General features: G+C 40.1%; 1 protein-coding gene across 2 annotated transcripts in view; it reads left to right on the top strand.

The window, feature by feature from the left end:
* Positions 1–1,014: 1,014 nt before the first annotated feature.
* The window catches only part of RDX (radixin), a 44,831-nt gene continuing 29,131 nt past the window's right edge, over positions 1,015–16,714 (top strand). For both annotated transcript variants that reach the window (XM_064645262.1, XM_064645263.1), the window contains exons 1-2: positions 1,015–1,258; positions 9,372–9,443. In XM_064645262.1, coding sequence (XP_064501332.1) covers positions 9,432–9,443 — 12 coding nt within the window. In that variant the 5' untranslated portion in view covers positions 1,015–1,258; positions 9,372–9,431. The remainder of the gene's footprint in view (positions 1,259–9,371; positions 9,444–16,714) is intronic.

Below are 16,714 nucleotides of genomic sequence, written 5' to 3'. Positions count from 1 at the left end.
GCAGCACCTTCACTTTCTTGAAAACAAAAATAAACTGAAAAAGCACAGTGAGGGCTGGGATTGCCTCAACCTCTCTGTCCTTCAGAAGGATCTTCCTTACTACTATTTTCTTCTCCATCCCCATTGGGACTGTGTACCAAAAACTGAATATATGTGCATAGAAAAAAAAAAGTGTGATCCCATCCCCCAGTACAACTGTTTCACCCAAGGGAGTGATGGAAAAAGGAGAGAGGGTCCCATCACTGCGATGAGATGGAGGAGGGGAAGAGGGTGCTCTCCACTCAAACTGTATTGCATGCTCTTACCCTGAAGGTATCTCGAGTCATCACAGCTCGACCCCTCCCAGGCCCTGGCTCAGCACACGCCGAGCCCCGCTCCTGCCTGCTGCACCCCGGGACTGGTGGCATCGCCAGCTCTGTGTCTTCTCATCTGGCGAAACACCCCGCCTCCCACCGCGCCCCCTGAGCGAACGCTGCCAAAAAGGCGGCACTATTTCTGGCGGGCTTCGGACGGGAAACACCCACGCTGCCGAATGCCTCCTCCCTGACTCGGCTTCACCGACGTTTCTTTTCCCGCCGCCCGGCTGCGTTAACGGGAGAGCCCCTTCTTCTCACCCCCTCCTCACTCAGGCGAGCAGGGAGTTTCCAGAGGGCAGCTGTGCCGCTGGAGCAGCGGGCACAGGCACACACATCACACGGCCAGGGCTGCGCTCGGGCGGGTTCTGCGGGGTCCCCGAACACCGGCTCCCACCGAGCGCCGCAGTTCCGGTGCGGAGGGACCGCCGCCTCACAGGGTGGGCGCTCGCTGATGTCTCCTCACGGGATCTCCCTGTCCCGCCCTCACCATGCCCGACACAGAAGGCGCGGCCCGCGTCCCTCCCCGTCCCGCACGGGAGCCCCTCACGGCCGCCACCCCCGCGCCCCTCCGGGCAGCCGGCTTCGTGCCGCCCGCCGCGCATGCCCGGCCGCGCCACGCGTGCGCAGTGCGGGCGCAGGAGCCACATCTGATAGGGGGGAAAATCCGAACGGCGGCGGTCGCCGCCATATTGCAGAGCTGTCACAGTGCCCGCCGCGCTCCGCGCCCCGGCCCCGCCGAACAGCGCGGGGCGGCCCCGCAGCGCCTCCTGCCCCGCTGTGAGGGGGCGGCGGGGGGGGACACACTGCCCCGCCAGGAGCGGGGAGCGCCGCGCCCCACGCACCCTGCCCGGGGGGCTCGTCCACCCGCTCCGCCCGGCGCCGCGGAGGGAGCGGAGCCCCAGGTGAGGTGGGGAGCGAGGGGCGCGGACGGCTGCCGGCGGGGCCGCGGGCGGGCAGCGCGGGGGCGGGAGCGGGAGCCCGCCCGCAGGAGCTCTTGGTGGGCGGAGGGGCACCAGGCGACTTGTTGCAGCGGCAGGTTCGCGGCTTCGCACCGTCCGTGTGCGGAGTGCCCGCCGCCTCCGCCCGAGAGGGGGGCGCGGGCGGCGACCCCCGGCCCGCTTGGCTGTGCCGGGAGCGCGCCCCGCGTGCCCGCGCAGCCCCCGTGCATTATTGATGTCCCCGGGCGGCGCGGCGCGGAGGTTACACCGGAGGAGACATGTGGCAGCCGGGTCGGGCCAGCTGACTGCGGCGGTGCGGGGGAATAATAAGGAATTACTTCATAAACAAGTGCTGTGGAGCATCTGTTGCTGTCTATTGTTTTCGACAAATGTGCGTTTTTAAGAGTCCTTAAGTACTGACCGACGTAATGGGTGCAGCGGCCCTGAATGAGCCTTTGTGCATTGTTTTTTGAATGGATTAATGTGTTGTACAAGTCGTAGGCATTTGTAATTAACTTTGTCTCTTAAAGTTTAGCGCAGATAAGAGGTTTTAGTTTCAGCTTGGTGGAATTTGCTTCTCTTTTGTCAGTTTTCTTAATTTGAACGTGGAAAAAGAAAACCTCTTTGGACTCTGTGCCAACACAACTAATCACTTCAGTTATAAGTTGCTATTAAGCTGTCTCTTCCAGTCTATGTAACACCCTAGACAAGTATTTCATGTTCCTCTTTTTGGTACAGGCTTTTAGAAAGATTCAGTTTTTTAAACTGAGTCATGGGAGTGGCAGTTCTGAGTTCTAATTAATTCTGCCTTTGTGACTGGTTTCTGTCAGGCTTCAGACGTGCATCTCACTCCTGTTTTGCTTTCATCAGAGATGCCTGCCGTTGTGTTTGTGCCACAGGAGTGTTTTGGGGATGCATCTGCGTGCACGGCCCCCGACGCGTTCAGAAGATTGTGGAGCTGCCGTTGTTGCTGTCAGCTCCGAGATAGTGCGTTGGCACCGCGCTGCCGGGCAACGTGTGCCACGAGGGAGGACGTGGGGATGGAGCGCAGCAGCGTTATGGCTACTGTGATCGAGTAGTTTTTTAATCATTAAAGATGGGACAAGTAGTAACTGTTTATTGGATTGTAAGACTTACCTCTATTGATCTATTGATTTAGCGTGAGAGGGACTGTGAGAAAAATAAACTGCAAGTCAGTGCAATGTTCCCAGATAAGCAACATCCCAGCAAATGGCAATTGCAAGGCAGTGGCATATTTCCAAGCTTTGTCCTGAAGCGGCATGGCTCTTCTATTAGGTTGGGAGACTGGAGAGCAAAAGTATAAGGAACAACTTTAGAAAATGCATGGAAAATGACGTGGTGTGACAAGTCAGGAGCTGTCCAGAGAGTTTTCCTTGAGTGCTGACTGAAAAAAAAAAGTATAAAAGTGTTTGTAGAGTTGGTAGAAAGAGTTCTGGTCTGACTATTTCTGCCGTTGCATTAGAGAGCGTTGCAGCGCTTGATGGTGGTAGAACTGCCAGAAAAAAACTTTCACAGAACATTGGGTGAAGCTGTAAAGAGGGTGAGGATACGGATCCACCTACAAGGAACAAAATTGGGGGGGGGAAAAAGTGTAGAGGTTATGACATTAGAAGGCAGTTCCTTGTAGAGAAAGTTCCTTTAACTTTTGCTAGGATAGGTATACGACCTTTCTTCTTCAACAGTCTCGCTCTGCTTTTTGAGAAGGGGCACTTCTGTTGACAGAGGTGAAGAGGAAAGTTGTTTAAGGCATTATGTCTTTCTGTTGGATGTGCTAAGTACATCAAAGCTGTCCTATCGCTTTGTATTGCATTAGGAGTCTGTGGGAGTAGAGGAAAGGGAGGATTTTCAAGTTTGTAAATGTAAACAAAGCTTTATACAAACTTCTGAAGAAAGTACTGATTGTTGAAAGATACTGACCCATTAAAGCAGCACTCAGTGTATCTTGCATGCTCAGCAAGTTTACTCCAGAGCTGAGGGGGGGGGCTAGGTGAACTCTTTCCTTTCAACAACGAAGAGCTGCATTAGTGGGCTAACTGTACCAGTAGGCTAATTTTTGGGTGTAGTTTGAATTAAATTTTTTTTCTTTCTGCTTTAGACATATATAAATTGGCCCAAAAAGGGAGTTAATAATCTTTACACTAGACCATTTCAATTTAATAACTCTAGTTACTGTATAGGAAGAATGATGTGAGTGGTCAGTTCACATTCATAAGTTTCCTTTATGTTATGGAACTAGTTCTAAGAGACTCAACAGTGTCATTCAGAAAATGTGGCTTGAGATGGCATTATACCCTGCATTTCAGTTATGTTGTATTTCTTTGCTAACAGTATTTTTAGAGAAAGGCTTATTTTGCTTAGAAACAACAGTACTTCATCAGTTTCCATTCTTAATTTCCATTTTTGTTGGTGCATGGGATATACGTGGTAAGATTGGCCATCTTGTCATTGTAGGACTCCTCAGAATCTTAGGGTTGTTTCAAATAGTGCAGTTGCGGGTACTTGAAGTGAAGATTAATACTTAAAAAATAGGTTAAATGAATGAAATAATATAATATTATGATAAAATAATACATATATATTAAAATATATAATACATTAAATACTTAATAAATAAGATTAAACTTAATAAATATTAATTGTATGTAAACTGTATGGCATGTCTAAAACGTACCAGTTCACTAACTGGCAAAACTGCAAGCATTGCATGAATATTCTTTGGCTGGTCTGTGTTGCTTTTAGTTGAACTACTGTGTTGGCAACTGCCAAGTGTGCTTCTGAGGTTCTCAGGAACTCCAGTTTAGAAGAAATACCTCACTCTTCAAAATGTGTTTTCCTATAAATACGCTGAATGTGTAACAGTTGTACTAGTTACACTGCAGTTATTTTTCAGGTACAGCAAGCCTATCTTGGGTATTTCAGGGAAGGGAGGATTGGGGAAAATAGTGGTTTTAGGAAGGGAAAGATACAGTACTCAAAAAAAAAAGTTGATATGTAAAACTCTGCATGTGATATCTAGCACTTGTCAAATCTCAACTATTACATATTAGGTATAGAATTCAACTTTCTATTTTTCTTGGGGTTTTTTAATCTTTTTTTTTTCTCTGTGAGATAAATGTCTTGTTTTAGTTCCCCCATGGTTTGCTTATATTGCAGACAACTGTGTGGGCGATCTCTGTGTCCGTCTGAAAAAGATGTATACAGAAGTAAAGTCTGTGGCAAATGAACTGCTTTATGGGACTGCAGCAAGTGTGTCATTAGGGAGCTGTTAGTGTGAAAGATGATTGCCTTGCAGGCATTCACAGACTCCTATGGAGTGGAGAGGTGTTTCTGTAGAAATCTGAGACCAGTTAGTCAGGTACAGTGGCCTCTAAGTTACCTATTGCTGCCTCCCCAAAGATCTAAAACCTTTAGGTACCGCAAAAAATGGAATGGTATAAGACTTTGCAAAGTGAAAGTATATTAATTTTAAATAAGTTCCTGTAAATAAATGAGTTATATTGCTGTGGCTAAAGTTCTGTGGTCTCTGCCATCTCTATTCAGGAAAACAGATGATGAACCTTTTGCTTGAGTTTAGGAGAGATCCTGCTGGGAGAACTGCTTCTGAGAGAAGGCCCTAAGCTGTCAGATAGGGACTCTGCTTTTAAGTGCTGGTTGTCCACCAGCCAAGCATCCTGCTCAAGCCTTCTATCCCATCCTCACCTGACCTCAGACCCATAGCTGTGTGTATGAATGTTTCTTTTGAAAACAGCTGCTGCATAAATTATTTGACAGAATTTTGGCATCAAGCATTTTATGCACCATCATTTTCTGAAGAAAGCTTTCTTTGTCATCTTTAACAATTGCTTTTTTTGTTGGCTTCTGTGGCATAACTGGAAACATGGATGATACTGATTTAAAAATCATAACTCTCTTGTAGTGAAATGAATTGACATCACAGCTCTTTATTTCAAGAGAATTCTTGATGTTCTGGATGATTTTTTTTTTGTCTGTTTGTGATGTGGAGCCTGCTGATACTTTGGTGTTTTTTTGGTCCAGAGTCCAGATTAGTGCATACGTTGTTGAAGGTCTTCAGTGTTGTAGCGGTAGGAAGTCTGCGAAGTCACAACCCTGCTAATCCTGACTTGGAAGAGGCACCTTTAGGAATTGAAATGTCAAAGTGAGATGAGCCTTGATGTGTAGCAGGTCACAAGCTGGTTTCGGAATCCTGCAGGTGAAAGGAATATAATTTCTCATCCCAATTGTCTGGGGTTTTTTTCCCCTCTATTTGCAATGCCATTTAACATGAGCGTTACAGGTAATTAGTTGCTTCAAAGTTAAAAATTAAAACTGATATGGTTGCATCTGCTAAATATATATTTATCTGAAATGCATTAGTAGCAAAAGTGAACTCCCACTCCAGTAATAACAGTGGAGATGCACAATATTTTGCCTGGCTGTGATTTTTGATTTCTTTTGGTCAAATGTTTTCCTTATATGTGTTTTGTTTTTAATGTTAGCTGGTGCCAATAACAGGGATAGATAGGGTGCTTTTTGTTTTATTCAGTGCTTATTTGATTTTGATTTTTGCAGAGTTTTAAGATCTGCAAACTTCTTGATTTTTATATACATATAATAGTTGCAATGTATTTGTGTGATTGGAATGTTTTGAAATTGAACAACATTTTGAGTATGAAAGCATATAGACACAGGCTGTTTTTTGCATTATATATAAAATGGAAACAAGTTCAGCATAGTTGGCTATAAATTTATTAATTTTCTTTTGTTTGTTTGTTTGTTTTAAAGAAATGATAGGGATTTTTTTTCTTTACTCTACTGAAAGATACTGCAGCAAGCATTTCAACAAAAATACCTGGGCTGCTATCTGTTTTGCACAGATTTTTTTTTTCCCTGTTGCTCATGTACTGTGATAATTTCTCAGGCCCATAAGATCTGTGAATCTGTGGGGCTCACAGTGAGACTTTATTTGTATTGAGTTTTGCACAAGAGGATTCTTGCTTTTTACTGATAGCTTTGTTCTCTTGCATGCAAATGTGTCTACCGATTGTGGTTTGATGACACAGAATTAACCTATAAAACTTTGTAGTTGTGTTTCTGATTTTAAAAATTAACCTAAGGTTTTAAAATATGTTTTCAAATAAGTAATTTATGGTTTGTTGCTAGTATTATAACAACAGCTTTAGGTAAAACCCAAAGCAAAAATTTGGGACATATTCATGGAAGAATTTGTAATGAAAAAAATGTATGAGGGTATGACAGCCATTGGAGAAAGTGATAGACATGTTCTTGAGATCTCAGTCTTGTGCCATATGCTGTCATTCCTCTCCTGGAGACTGGACTTCCTTATCAGTCATCTTACCATACCCCTTCTTTTCAATGCTAGTGTAACTAAAGACGCATACAAATAGTGTGCTACTTTCTATTCCTTTTGGTACTGTTGAGTTGGCATGCTTACAGAATGGTGGATGAGAATCTAATTTAGCTTTTGCATAGTTAATTAACTGAGTATAACTCTAGGGCTTCAATCTGCCTTCAGTTTTTCAAGCAGTGAACCTCTACTGTCAAAAAGGTGAAGGATTCCAAGGGAACTTTAGCAAATACAAGAGCTAGGCTTGTTTTGCTTTTTATTACTCCCTTGAATTTTTCCAAGGAGTACATTAGGGAAAGGGGGGAGAAGAGGAGGCAATCTATTCTGTTAAATGGAAACGTGCTGTTGAATTTTTATCAAAAGCCAGAGTTGTAAGCACCTGATTTTTTTTTTTTTTTTTTACCCTCCCTGAAAGCTTTTGTGGTTTAAAAAAAAAAGAGGGCAAGGAATTGAGGAAAATGCGTATTCATATTTTTCAAGGGTATATTTAAAAGTATCTTGGAATAGTAGTCTTACTGCTGATGTCTCGGTGTTAGAAAGATAAATTACTTGTTAGAATTGCCTTGTTAAGGTTGAGGGCTTGACACGCTTCAATGGTCTCAGATCCAGGGGAAGGTTAACAAAGCTTGGGGAGAAGGATGTACCACTGATAGTGGGCACAGGGAATGCAGAATTCACAAGCCACAAGGACATTTGGCAGAACTCCCAAGATAAGGAAGAAACTAACAAAACCAACTCAGCAATTGTGCAGGAATCAGCTCCAACTGGGAAAAAGGTAATTCTGGCAGGACAGAGATTGCGACCAGGACTCGGGGCCCACCAAGTCACAAACTCAACAGAAGAGGGTGACTGAGCATGTGGACTAATGGGCCTGAGAAGAGAGAATCATTTAACCAATAGAAGGTAGAATGCTAATCAGTAAGAGCTATGTAGCTTGAAGCCAATAAACCCTGATTCCTTTGTCTGCTGCAATGTATAAATGTTGTAAAGTTTTGATGATTGTGGTGCCAGCCTTTTGTGGGTTAGCATCCAGCTCCCTGCTTTGCACAGACTAGAATAAAGAAATGGAGATACCTCATCTCGGCGTGTAAACTGGTGCTGCACATTGGGCAGAGAGCCTGCGTTTGGGACATTACTGACACTGTCCAGTTCTTTAGAATATCTTCTGGAATTAAACAAAAAAAAAAAGTTACTGGAATGTAATTGCGTTTATTGTAAACAAATGTAGTATTATACCTTTATAGTTGGGCTGCATTAGTTATATCATAATTAATATAGCTTAAAGATACTGTTTTAATTTTTTCAAACTGATTTCTTGTTAAACAAAATTTTGCTCTGTAGCTGCATTATGCCATTAGATTTCTTTTTCTGTAATCCTTAATCTTAACATTCATTTTCTTTTATCAGCCAACAGCATTGATGCTTCTTAAATTCTCTTTCCATCCTTTATCTCTTTTCAGTCCCTTTTTTCAAACATATCTCTACAGATTAGAAAAAGAAATAAAAAATGAAGTGCTGAGGCACCTTACTTTGCTGTGCAAATGTTTCTAATATTTACTGTAATCCTGTAATTTTTTTATTGCCAAGAAGCAAGGAAAATTAACTTTTTTGGTAATTTATATATAAAAATACTTCGTATTTTAATTTTTATTTATGAATGAAAGATCATTTATACAAAAGTTTGGTTTTGATAACTGGATTACTCTTAAATGTTCTGGTTTTATCCTTTTTTTTTTCTTTTAGCAATTCTGAAAATTTTATTCATCTGTTGCAGCCATGGAGTTATAGTAATGAAATCTCAGATATATTCTGAGTAGTATGTCTCACTCATTTTTCTTAATGTAAGTTTAATTCCAGTTTATATTATTTTTGAAGGCACTGTGCCGCCTTTGATGCTCTTTGCAAACCAGCAACAGGTGTGATTCATGGAAGTCATTACTGTAAATATGTGCAAGAAGGTGTTAGTACTTAAATTTATGCAAGGAGGTGACTAGCTGCTTGTTCTTTGAGTTAGAATGGACTGAAAGGGAGGCAGAATGCTGTCTACCTATAGTATTGCAAGCATATTTTTTCAAGGCATAGAAACTTTTTGGAACAGAACACAATAGTGAATACTTTCATTACTACGTGGACATAACTTACAGCCTTTCTGCTTAAAAAAAAGAAAGAAAAAGGCTCTATTTCAAGCAGAGCAGATTTTTTTCCTTTTTTTACTGTGTTGGTGTACTTGCATTTCTTTTCATTTCTGGAAAAATGACTGTATCATTCCTTCACTTAGAAAAATGGGTGATTTATGAAATACAGTTTTGATGCTTTAAAATTGTTAGGTTTTTTCTTTTTCTTCAAGATGTTTCAAACTTTTTACTTCCTTGTAAACAGTGTTAGAGGTTTTTAATAGTAGATGATGTCTGATAAAAAAAGTTTTAAAAAGAATTTCTAGCCCTTGAGGAACTGTTGCACATTAGTGCATTAATGCTCTACAGAAAATAAAAAGGATGTTACTGCTTGGAGACCTGTAAATTCTGGTACTGGCCAATTTAGTAGCTTTTTATTTGTCATCTTCTGAAAAGTGTATTTTGTACATCTAGAGCACTTTTTTAACTTGTTTTGGAATGTGTACTATTTGCTGTGATATGTGTGAACTCAGTTTTGATTAATTTAAAAACGTACCACTTATTTTGTTTTTGGCAGAAGGGGACAAAGAGTTTGTAGAAGATTTAAGTGGACAGGAGACTACAGAAAACAAGAAAAATGCCGAAACCAGTAAGTAGCTGTTTTTTGCCCATCTAAAATCTAAGAGGGTTTTCACATTTCAGAGTGGTGATCTTATAACAGGTTTTTTTTTTGTTTTGACTCTGCTCTTTCTAGATTTCATAAGATCTGATAATGCACAATTGAAGTTGAGATAGTTTAGTACCAACATGTGGAAAAAAGGTGAAGAGAGCTTTGTGGTGCAAGTTTGCAGGGAACACACCTGGAAATGGGAGCAGTACTTGGAAGCCATTTGGCTGGCAGGAGGAATGACTTTTCAGGAATTGTTGACTTTGAGATGAGCTAACATACAGTGGTTAATGGAGGCATAATTTAAACCTGACTCAGTGTCTGTGAGAATCAGTGGAAGGGTTTGCTGCAGGATTTGGTAAGGGAAGACAGAACATGTGTGAAGTGTCTGCACTAAGTTAGATTGTAGTTTTACCATGCTAGAGGGGATTACATAGAAAGTAAGTTTTGAAGGGAGGAAATAAGCAATGTTTGTGGTCCCCTATTCCTCTCAGTTCAGCTGAGATAAGGGTTCATCAGCTTTCTATCCAGGGGGAAAAAAATCTCCAACCTCTGTTTTTGTAATAATTCTAGAAGTCTTTGAAGAGATAATTATTGAGCAGTTTGATTCTTTTTCTGTCAGTGTAATACTGGTTGCTTAGGATTTCATCTGCCATGTGTTAAATGAGTTTTGGTTGTCTCTTCCTCTTCTGTGCAGTGAGCAAAACATTGAGGAAGGGAACCGAATTGTCAGATTGTTTTCTACTCAACTCAGTTAGTTTATGTAATAGCCTTCAGGCTTTCTTTGTTTACTGATGTTTCATTCTGGTAGTAGATTGGGAGCAGGCAGATCTTTTACTAGAATAAATGTGTCTATGTGCACGTGTTTACCACATACATATTTATGCATGGATGTATAAAAGATTTTTGCTATTAATCAGAAATTACCTATGTTAATAGTCTGTATTGCATTATTTGCCATTATTTGGAACTGGTACAGCTTGATGGATAACGTGAACATGGGGCTGTCCAAGGGCTAGAAGTTCTGTTCTGAGCTTTGTGGTTGATCTGCTGACCAGCTGGCCATACTTTGTTGTTTCTGTAATTTCTTCCTTTCCCCACAGTGGATGAGGGACAATATCATAGCTCTGGCTGAAGTTGCCTACTTCATACAGAAGGCTGCACTATAAAGGGCAGGAAAATGAATTAGCAGCGTACTGTTTTCTGATCTGTTTGAGTGCTGGCTATGAGAATGGAGTAGTGCCTTTGATGGAGATTCTCAGCTAGAAAACTGTGTTTTAAGAATGACACAAAATGTCACTGTGAGCTCATGTGATTTCTGAGGCCTTCAGCTCTGTGCAGCTATGAAGTCACAGAAGCGATGACTAGAAAAAAAAAGCCTGAATGAGGTAACTTCTTTTTAAATTCTGGGACTAGAACTGTGAAATTTGGGCAGGCGGGGTTCTCTCTATTTTAAGGACCAGAGAAAATTGAAGGAAATAGAGTTTTAGGGTTGTTCACAAGGAAAGCAATATCCTTAGAACTGAGATTGCAGGGGTGTTGAAAGAGCACACAATCCACCCTAATAATGGAAATTACCAGATCTTGGGAAAGAAGCTGGACTCATGCCAAAGATAATTTTTTTCTTTTATGAGGGACTTTTTATGAAGAGTTCTCATATATCTTTTGACCATGTAGGCGCATGTGAGATCTTAGAAGGAAGCCAAGTGAAAGGAGCCATTAAAAATGAAAATAATTTGATGACATTTCTCAGTGTCTTTCTGTAAACTGCAGGTTGCTGTACTTATAATTGGTAATCAGTGAATGAAGAGGTAGCACACATGCCAAAGGTTAAGTGATTTTACCTCAGATTTTGGTCTCAGTGCATCTTAAATGGTAGATGCTTTAGAGCTCTCTCCCCTTTTTTTAATTGGTTTTTTTTTGCCTTCTTTGGAGACTGTAAGAGCCTAGTCATTGGTTATGTTTAAGGAATCTGACGCTGTTCTTTGAAGAGTTCTTGCTGTTCTGCTTGGATTAGATAGTACTGGACTGTAGAAGGTCTCCTGCTGTGGATATTTTACTGTAGCTCTTGGGAGTTGTCTTTACAGACAATCCACAATAACCAAATGTACTTCTAGTCAGGAAACTATTTTTGCTTTAACTCCTCGTTGTTTATTTTTGAGACCTGTTGCAAGAATGTCAGTGTTCTGTAAGTTTATTGTTGGAAATCTTTTAACCTGAAAACTAATGAAATAATCGAGGGTAAGAACTAAGAAAACCCGGTTAACATGACTGGTGAGATTTTCGACAGTGTTATTTTATCTCTTTTTCTGTATTACTGTGACCTATTTAGATTTTCTTATTTCAGATTCTGTTCTGATGATCCAATTGATAGTTTTCAGAAAAGTCTAGTAGTCTTGTAACCTGTGCAGTAAATTCTCCCTGTGTTTTTTAAATGATTTTTTTTTTGTTATGCAAATAACAAACAATTAAGCCATAGATCAGTTTAAATAAAATCAATGCACACTAAATCACAGAAAAACCAATAAAATAGATGTTGGTTTCACTTTTTTTGCTTTCATATTGAAAAGTTATGTAGTATTCCAAACAAAATTAGGTAAATGAAGACCAATAAAAGGTCTTGATGAATTTGAATTTTATAGCAAAAATCTTTAATTTTTCCTAGAAGTCTCAGTCTGAAGTAAGTTTCATGCCACTGTGAATGACACTATACATGGTAGTATAAGGTCATTGTTCTTATGTGTCTGGGATCTTCTCTCTCAGAGGCTAGTAGGTTAAATAGCTTGAGTGAAAAGGCTGTTTTGCAAGGGTAAAAGTGACTTTAATATGTTGTCCTGAGTTATTAGGTAATGTGTCTGAAAAATATACATTATTGAAACATTTTCTCGTTTGACTGCTTCATAGAAAAGTCTGTTTGTTCGCTTTGGCTGTGTTTGTAACAAAGTGACTTTCCAGCTTTTCAAGCTGTTTAACTCAGCATATCCTCTGCTTTTAAGACCAAATAGTTCTGAGACTTAATATTCTCAGTTCTACCTAGCAGTGTGAAGTTGTTTCGTTTAGCATCTGTTGTGATCCATTTAAAAAAATTGGTGACTTCTTTGTTTAATTAGGTCTTTGCAGCTGTAATCAAAATTTGAGCTGTTATAGGCCTGTTCTCCGTGTGCTTAGTTCTCTGCATGCTGAAGAACAGAATATTTGTTGACTGTTGTTTTCAGTGCTTTCTTCCTGAAAGAAGAGATAGAAAATGTTTTTCGGCTGTATGCCATTCTCACGGATCTTCACCGAAAATAGAAACATAGAAGCTAAAATTAGACATCATGGGTTACGTAACTGTTAATCATTTCATAGGCTGAGAAGATTATGTTTAATTGACTGAAATATTAGTTGCATTTATGTGGTGTAAGAGGAGTTAAATTATTGTGTTTTTGGTGGCAGTTTGCAGCACTTTTGTACAAGAATGCAAGGCATGAAAGAGAAAGCATTACACTGAGGAGTAACAGAGGCAGATGTCAAAGTTACTAAGATTAAAAAGGATCCCTTTTTAGACTTATTCAACATTCTACAATACTGTGTATTCAGAAGGCATAAATATCAGAATCTGGAATAAGATAGGGGTTTAAAATTTGAATTAATAATTACAAGATCAAGTTGATTTTTGTAAAGTGGTTGAAATAGTATATAAATTAATTTTTTTACAAGAGTGGTGTTTTACAGGAAAATCTTTGAGACTGTGTAGTGCAGTATTTGAATTATGGTTTGAATATATGATTTATTTCTGTAGCATAAATAGACAACTGATGTCAGCTTGGAGGACTGCTTGCTTTTGATTTGTCTGTTAGTAAAATCTGTTTGTCATTATTCTGTAGCCTTCTGTTCCTAATGTTGTTTAATCCTTACCTTATCTTCATAAAGTTTTTCTTTCATCTCCTCCTATGTCTGCTTTGAGGTTGGTATGGAGAGCATGCTGTGTATATTTGTGCAGTGTGTAAAGCAGTGGGACTAATATACTGCTACTCCTTAACACAAATAATTTAATATGCAAAGTGGAAATAGTAATTGGCTGAACTAGTGAGAGGAAACTCTTTGAACAGATTTTTTTTGCTATATGTGGTTTTCTTATGAATATGAATTGGACTGGTTTCTGTGGCTTTTACATATGACTAATTTATATTGCATTTATTAAACCAAAGCAAAACCCTTGGAAACATTTTTTATGTTATTTTAAGTGGCTTTCTTACTGAATATTGGTACCTACTCAGTTTTGGACTTCCTGATAAAAGCTGAAGTGCCATGACTACTATCTGCGATCTATGGCTGAAGTACAGTAATAGAAAATATTAGATTATTGAGCTAATAGTCAGTTTTTGTTCATGTTCCACAGACTGGGTCTGTGTTTGAGGAGAGGTTTAAAGGTTAGCGTGGTGATGGTATAAAATCCCATTAAATTGTAGAGGATTAGTACAAGGAAGAGTAATAATATTTTTTCAAGTCCTTAAAAGTGAAAGAATATAACAAAACCATAATTCCCATATGAAATGCATGGTTTTTTTAAGTGTACGTGGATGTTTGTTGTTCCAGATATGGTCATTGACTATACTCTTTATTGGTTTTGATAAATTACTTAATAGATAATTTGCTGTAGATTGGGTTTTTTATGAATACTGTTTTATGAGCTATGGCAAATGTCCACATAACCCATTAGGAACATTTGTTGTCAGAACATCAGTTGTTCCCTTCCCAAAGGATCATCTGTACATAGTTATGTATATGTTCTTCCTTTCCTTTAGCAGTGTTTAATCATTCTGAAGCAAGTCTGGTAAAATACAGATAAACTCAGACTGGTAGTTCTGATGCCAAGGACCTGAACAAGCTTGAGAAGTGGGCCAGTGTGAACTTCGAGGTTCAATAAGACCAAGTGCAAAGTGCTGTACCTGGGTTGGGGCAACCCCTGGTATGAATACAGGCTGGAGGATGAAGGGATTGAGGGCAGCCCTGGTGAGAAGCACTTGGGGGTGCTGGTGGATCAGGGACTGGACATGACCCAGCAATGTGCGGTTGCAGCCCAGAAAGCCAGTTGTATCCCGGGCTGCATCAAAAGCGGTGTGGCCAGAAGGTCAAGGGAGGGGATTTTGCTCCTCTACTCTGCTCTGATGAGACCCCATCTGGAGTGCTGTGTGCAGCTCAGGGGTTCCCAGCACAAGAAAGACATGGTGCTGTTGAAGTAGGTCCAGAGGAGGATCACAAAAATGGTTGTTGTAATGGAGCATCTCTCCTATGAGGAAAGGCTGAGAGTTAGGGTTGTTCAGCCTGGAGAAAAAGAAGCCTGTAGGGAGACCTTATTGTGGCCTTTCAGTACTTAGAGGGCTTATAAGAAAGGTGGGGACAAACTTTTTAGCAGGGCCTGTTGCAATAGGACAAGGGTGGTAGTGGTTTTAAACTTAAAGGATGTATATTCAGACTAGATATAAGGGAGAAATTTCTCATGATGGGGGAGGTGAAACACTGGAACAGTTGCCCAGAGAGGTGGCAGATGCCCCATCCCTGGAAACATTAAAGATCAGGTTGGATGGGGCTCTGAGCAAGCTGATGCAGTTGAAGATGTTGCTGCTCATTGCAGAGGGTTTGAACTAGATGGCCTTTAAAGGTCCCTTCCAACCCAAGCTATTCTGTGATTCTGTAGGGTAAAGAAGAGAACTGTCACAATCTGTTAAAAAGATGTGCGATCCTGGTGAGAGCAAGTTCGAAAAGCAGGAGTTGAGTGGATCTTGTGGTATGAGTAGTGGTAGCCTCCCAATGCTTGCTACAGGAAACCTTTACACATATCCCTTGTCACCATTACAAGAACTCCTTCCGGTTCCTGTGTTTGTGGTAAAGTTGGTTCAGATTAGAGCCTGTCTTCATAATTTGTGGTTCAGATAATTTCCCCCTGACACCAATGTCACATAAAGAGAATTGCTTCCAAGTAGCTGGGTACCAACAGCAGGTTATATGAGTGACAATCCATTGCTTCCTAGGTCTTCTTACTTGTGTTTTCTCAATTCCCTGCCTTATTTCTAATGTGGAAACTCCTCCCATGACTCCTGTTAATGCAGTTCATTAGCTTCATTTTACAGACATGCAGCTGACCAGAGATTTGATTTTTGTAGAGAGGGTGCTGTGTGATCAAGGTTTGAATTAGATAAGTAAACCCTTGGGGCTCAGTCACAGGTTTTGACAAAAGTAACCTTCTTATTTTCCATGCCCAGAAATAACTGAGACTGTGAAACAATGTTACAAGGTTGTAAAACCGTGGTATTTGTATGCCAGAAATCTAAGTCGGTCCAAATGCCTTCAGAAGGAAAACAATCAAGTGTAGTGTTAAATTCCTCTCTTCTTAAATAATTCATATCACTTTTTAATGTTGCTATCATTTAATTTGTGTCTTTCTTATTAGAACCGAAAGTGTAAATATTAATTATTAAATTAATTGTTAATTATTGTTAATTACCAAATTATTAAATATTAATTAGGTGATCTGTTAATTGGAAGTTCAAAGAAAAACAGAATTGCTAAAGACTTAAGCAGTTACTGTAATGTGTGTAAGTGGCCAGGTAGTCCTAATGTATATTTGTACCTATTGCAGGTGCAGAAGCTGTGTACTCTTAGAGCACTCAGATTTTTTGAGGCAGTAACATCCAGAAGTGAACAAAATCTACAGAGTTTGCCTCTGTATTACATCTATTATTTTATTGTTTTGAGTATTTTAGTTCTTGTGAAGGATAAACTCTCAGGTAGTAATTCCTGCATTTGTAGAAGATGACACTTGTTATAAGGATATTTATATAAGAAGTTTCTGCTGCCTGCTGCTGCAATTAGTTGAACTTGCTGTGCTTTGTAGATCTCCTGTGATGCTTCTTATTTTGGCAATGGTGCTGTTATATAACAGGGCTCTTTGGCATTTAGTAAAGTTACTTTTTGGCCTTATTCTTTGTAACTTGCTTACTTGTAGCTGCCCTGGAACAGGCCTAATTTTTTAAATTGAAAAACTGATTTAGAAAAATTAAGTTCTTGTAATTAAGGGGCAGTCCCTCACACTGAAAATAGTGCAACTGGCAGGGAGTTAGACTTGCCACTTAAAATGAGTTATTCTGTTCTGTAAGGATTTTTTTTTCTGCTCTTGAAATGGGCAGAGTGAGGCAATCTACAAAAAACATCTCTTTTCCCCTCTTCCTGACATACACCCTCTAAATTTTTTTGGCAATAAAACTTTACTA

This window comes from Pseudopipra pipra, chromosome 2, assembly GCF_036250125.1.
Source record: "Pseudopipra pipra isolate bDixPip1 chromosome 2, bDixPip1.hap1, whole genome shotgun sequence".
In the NCBI taxonomy this organism is placed as follows: domain Eukaryota; kingdom Metazoa; phylum Chordata; class Aves; order Passeriformes; family Pipridae; genus Pseudopipra; species Pseudopipra pipra.
This window is presented reverse-complemented; position numbering and strand designations above follow the sequence as displayed.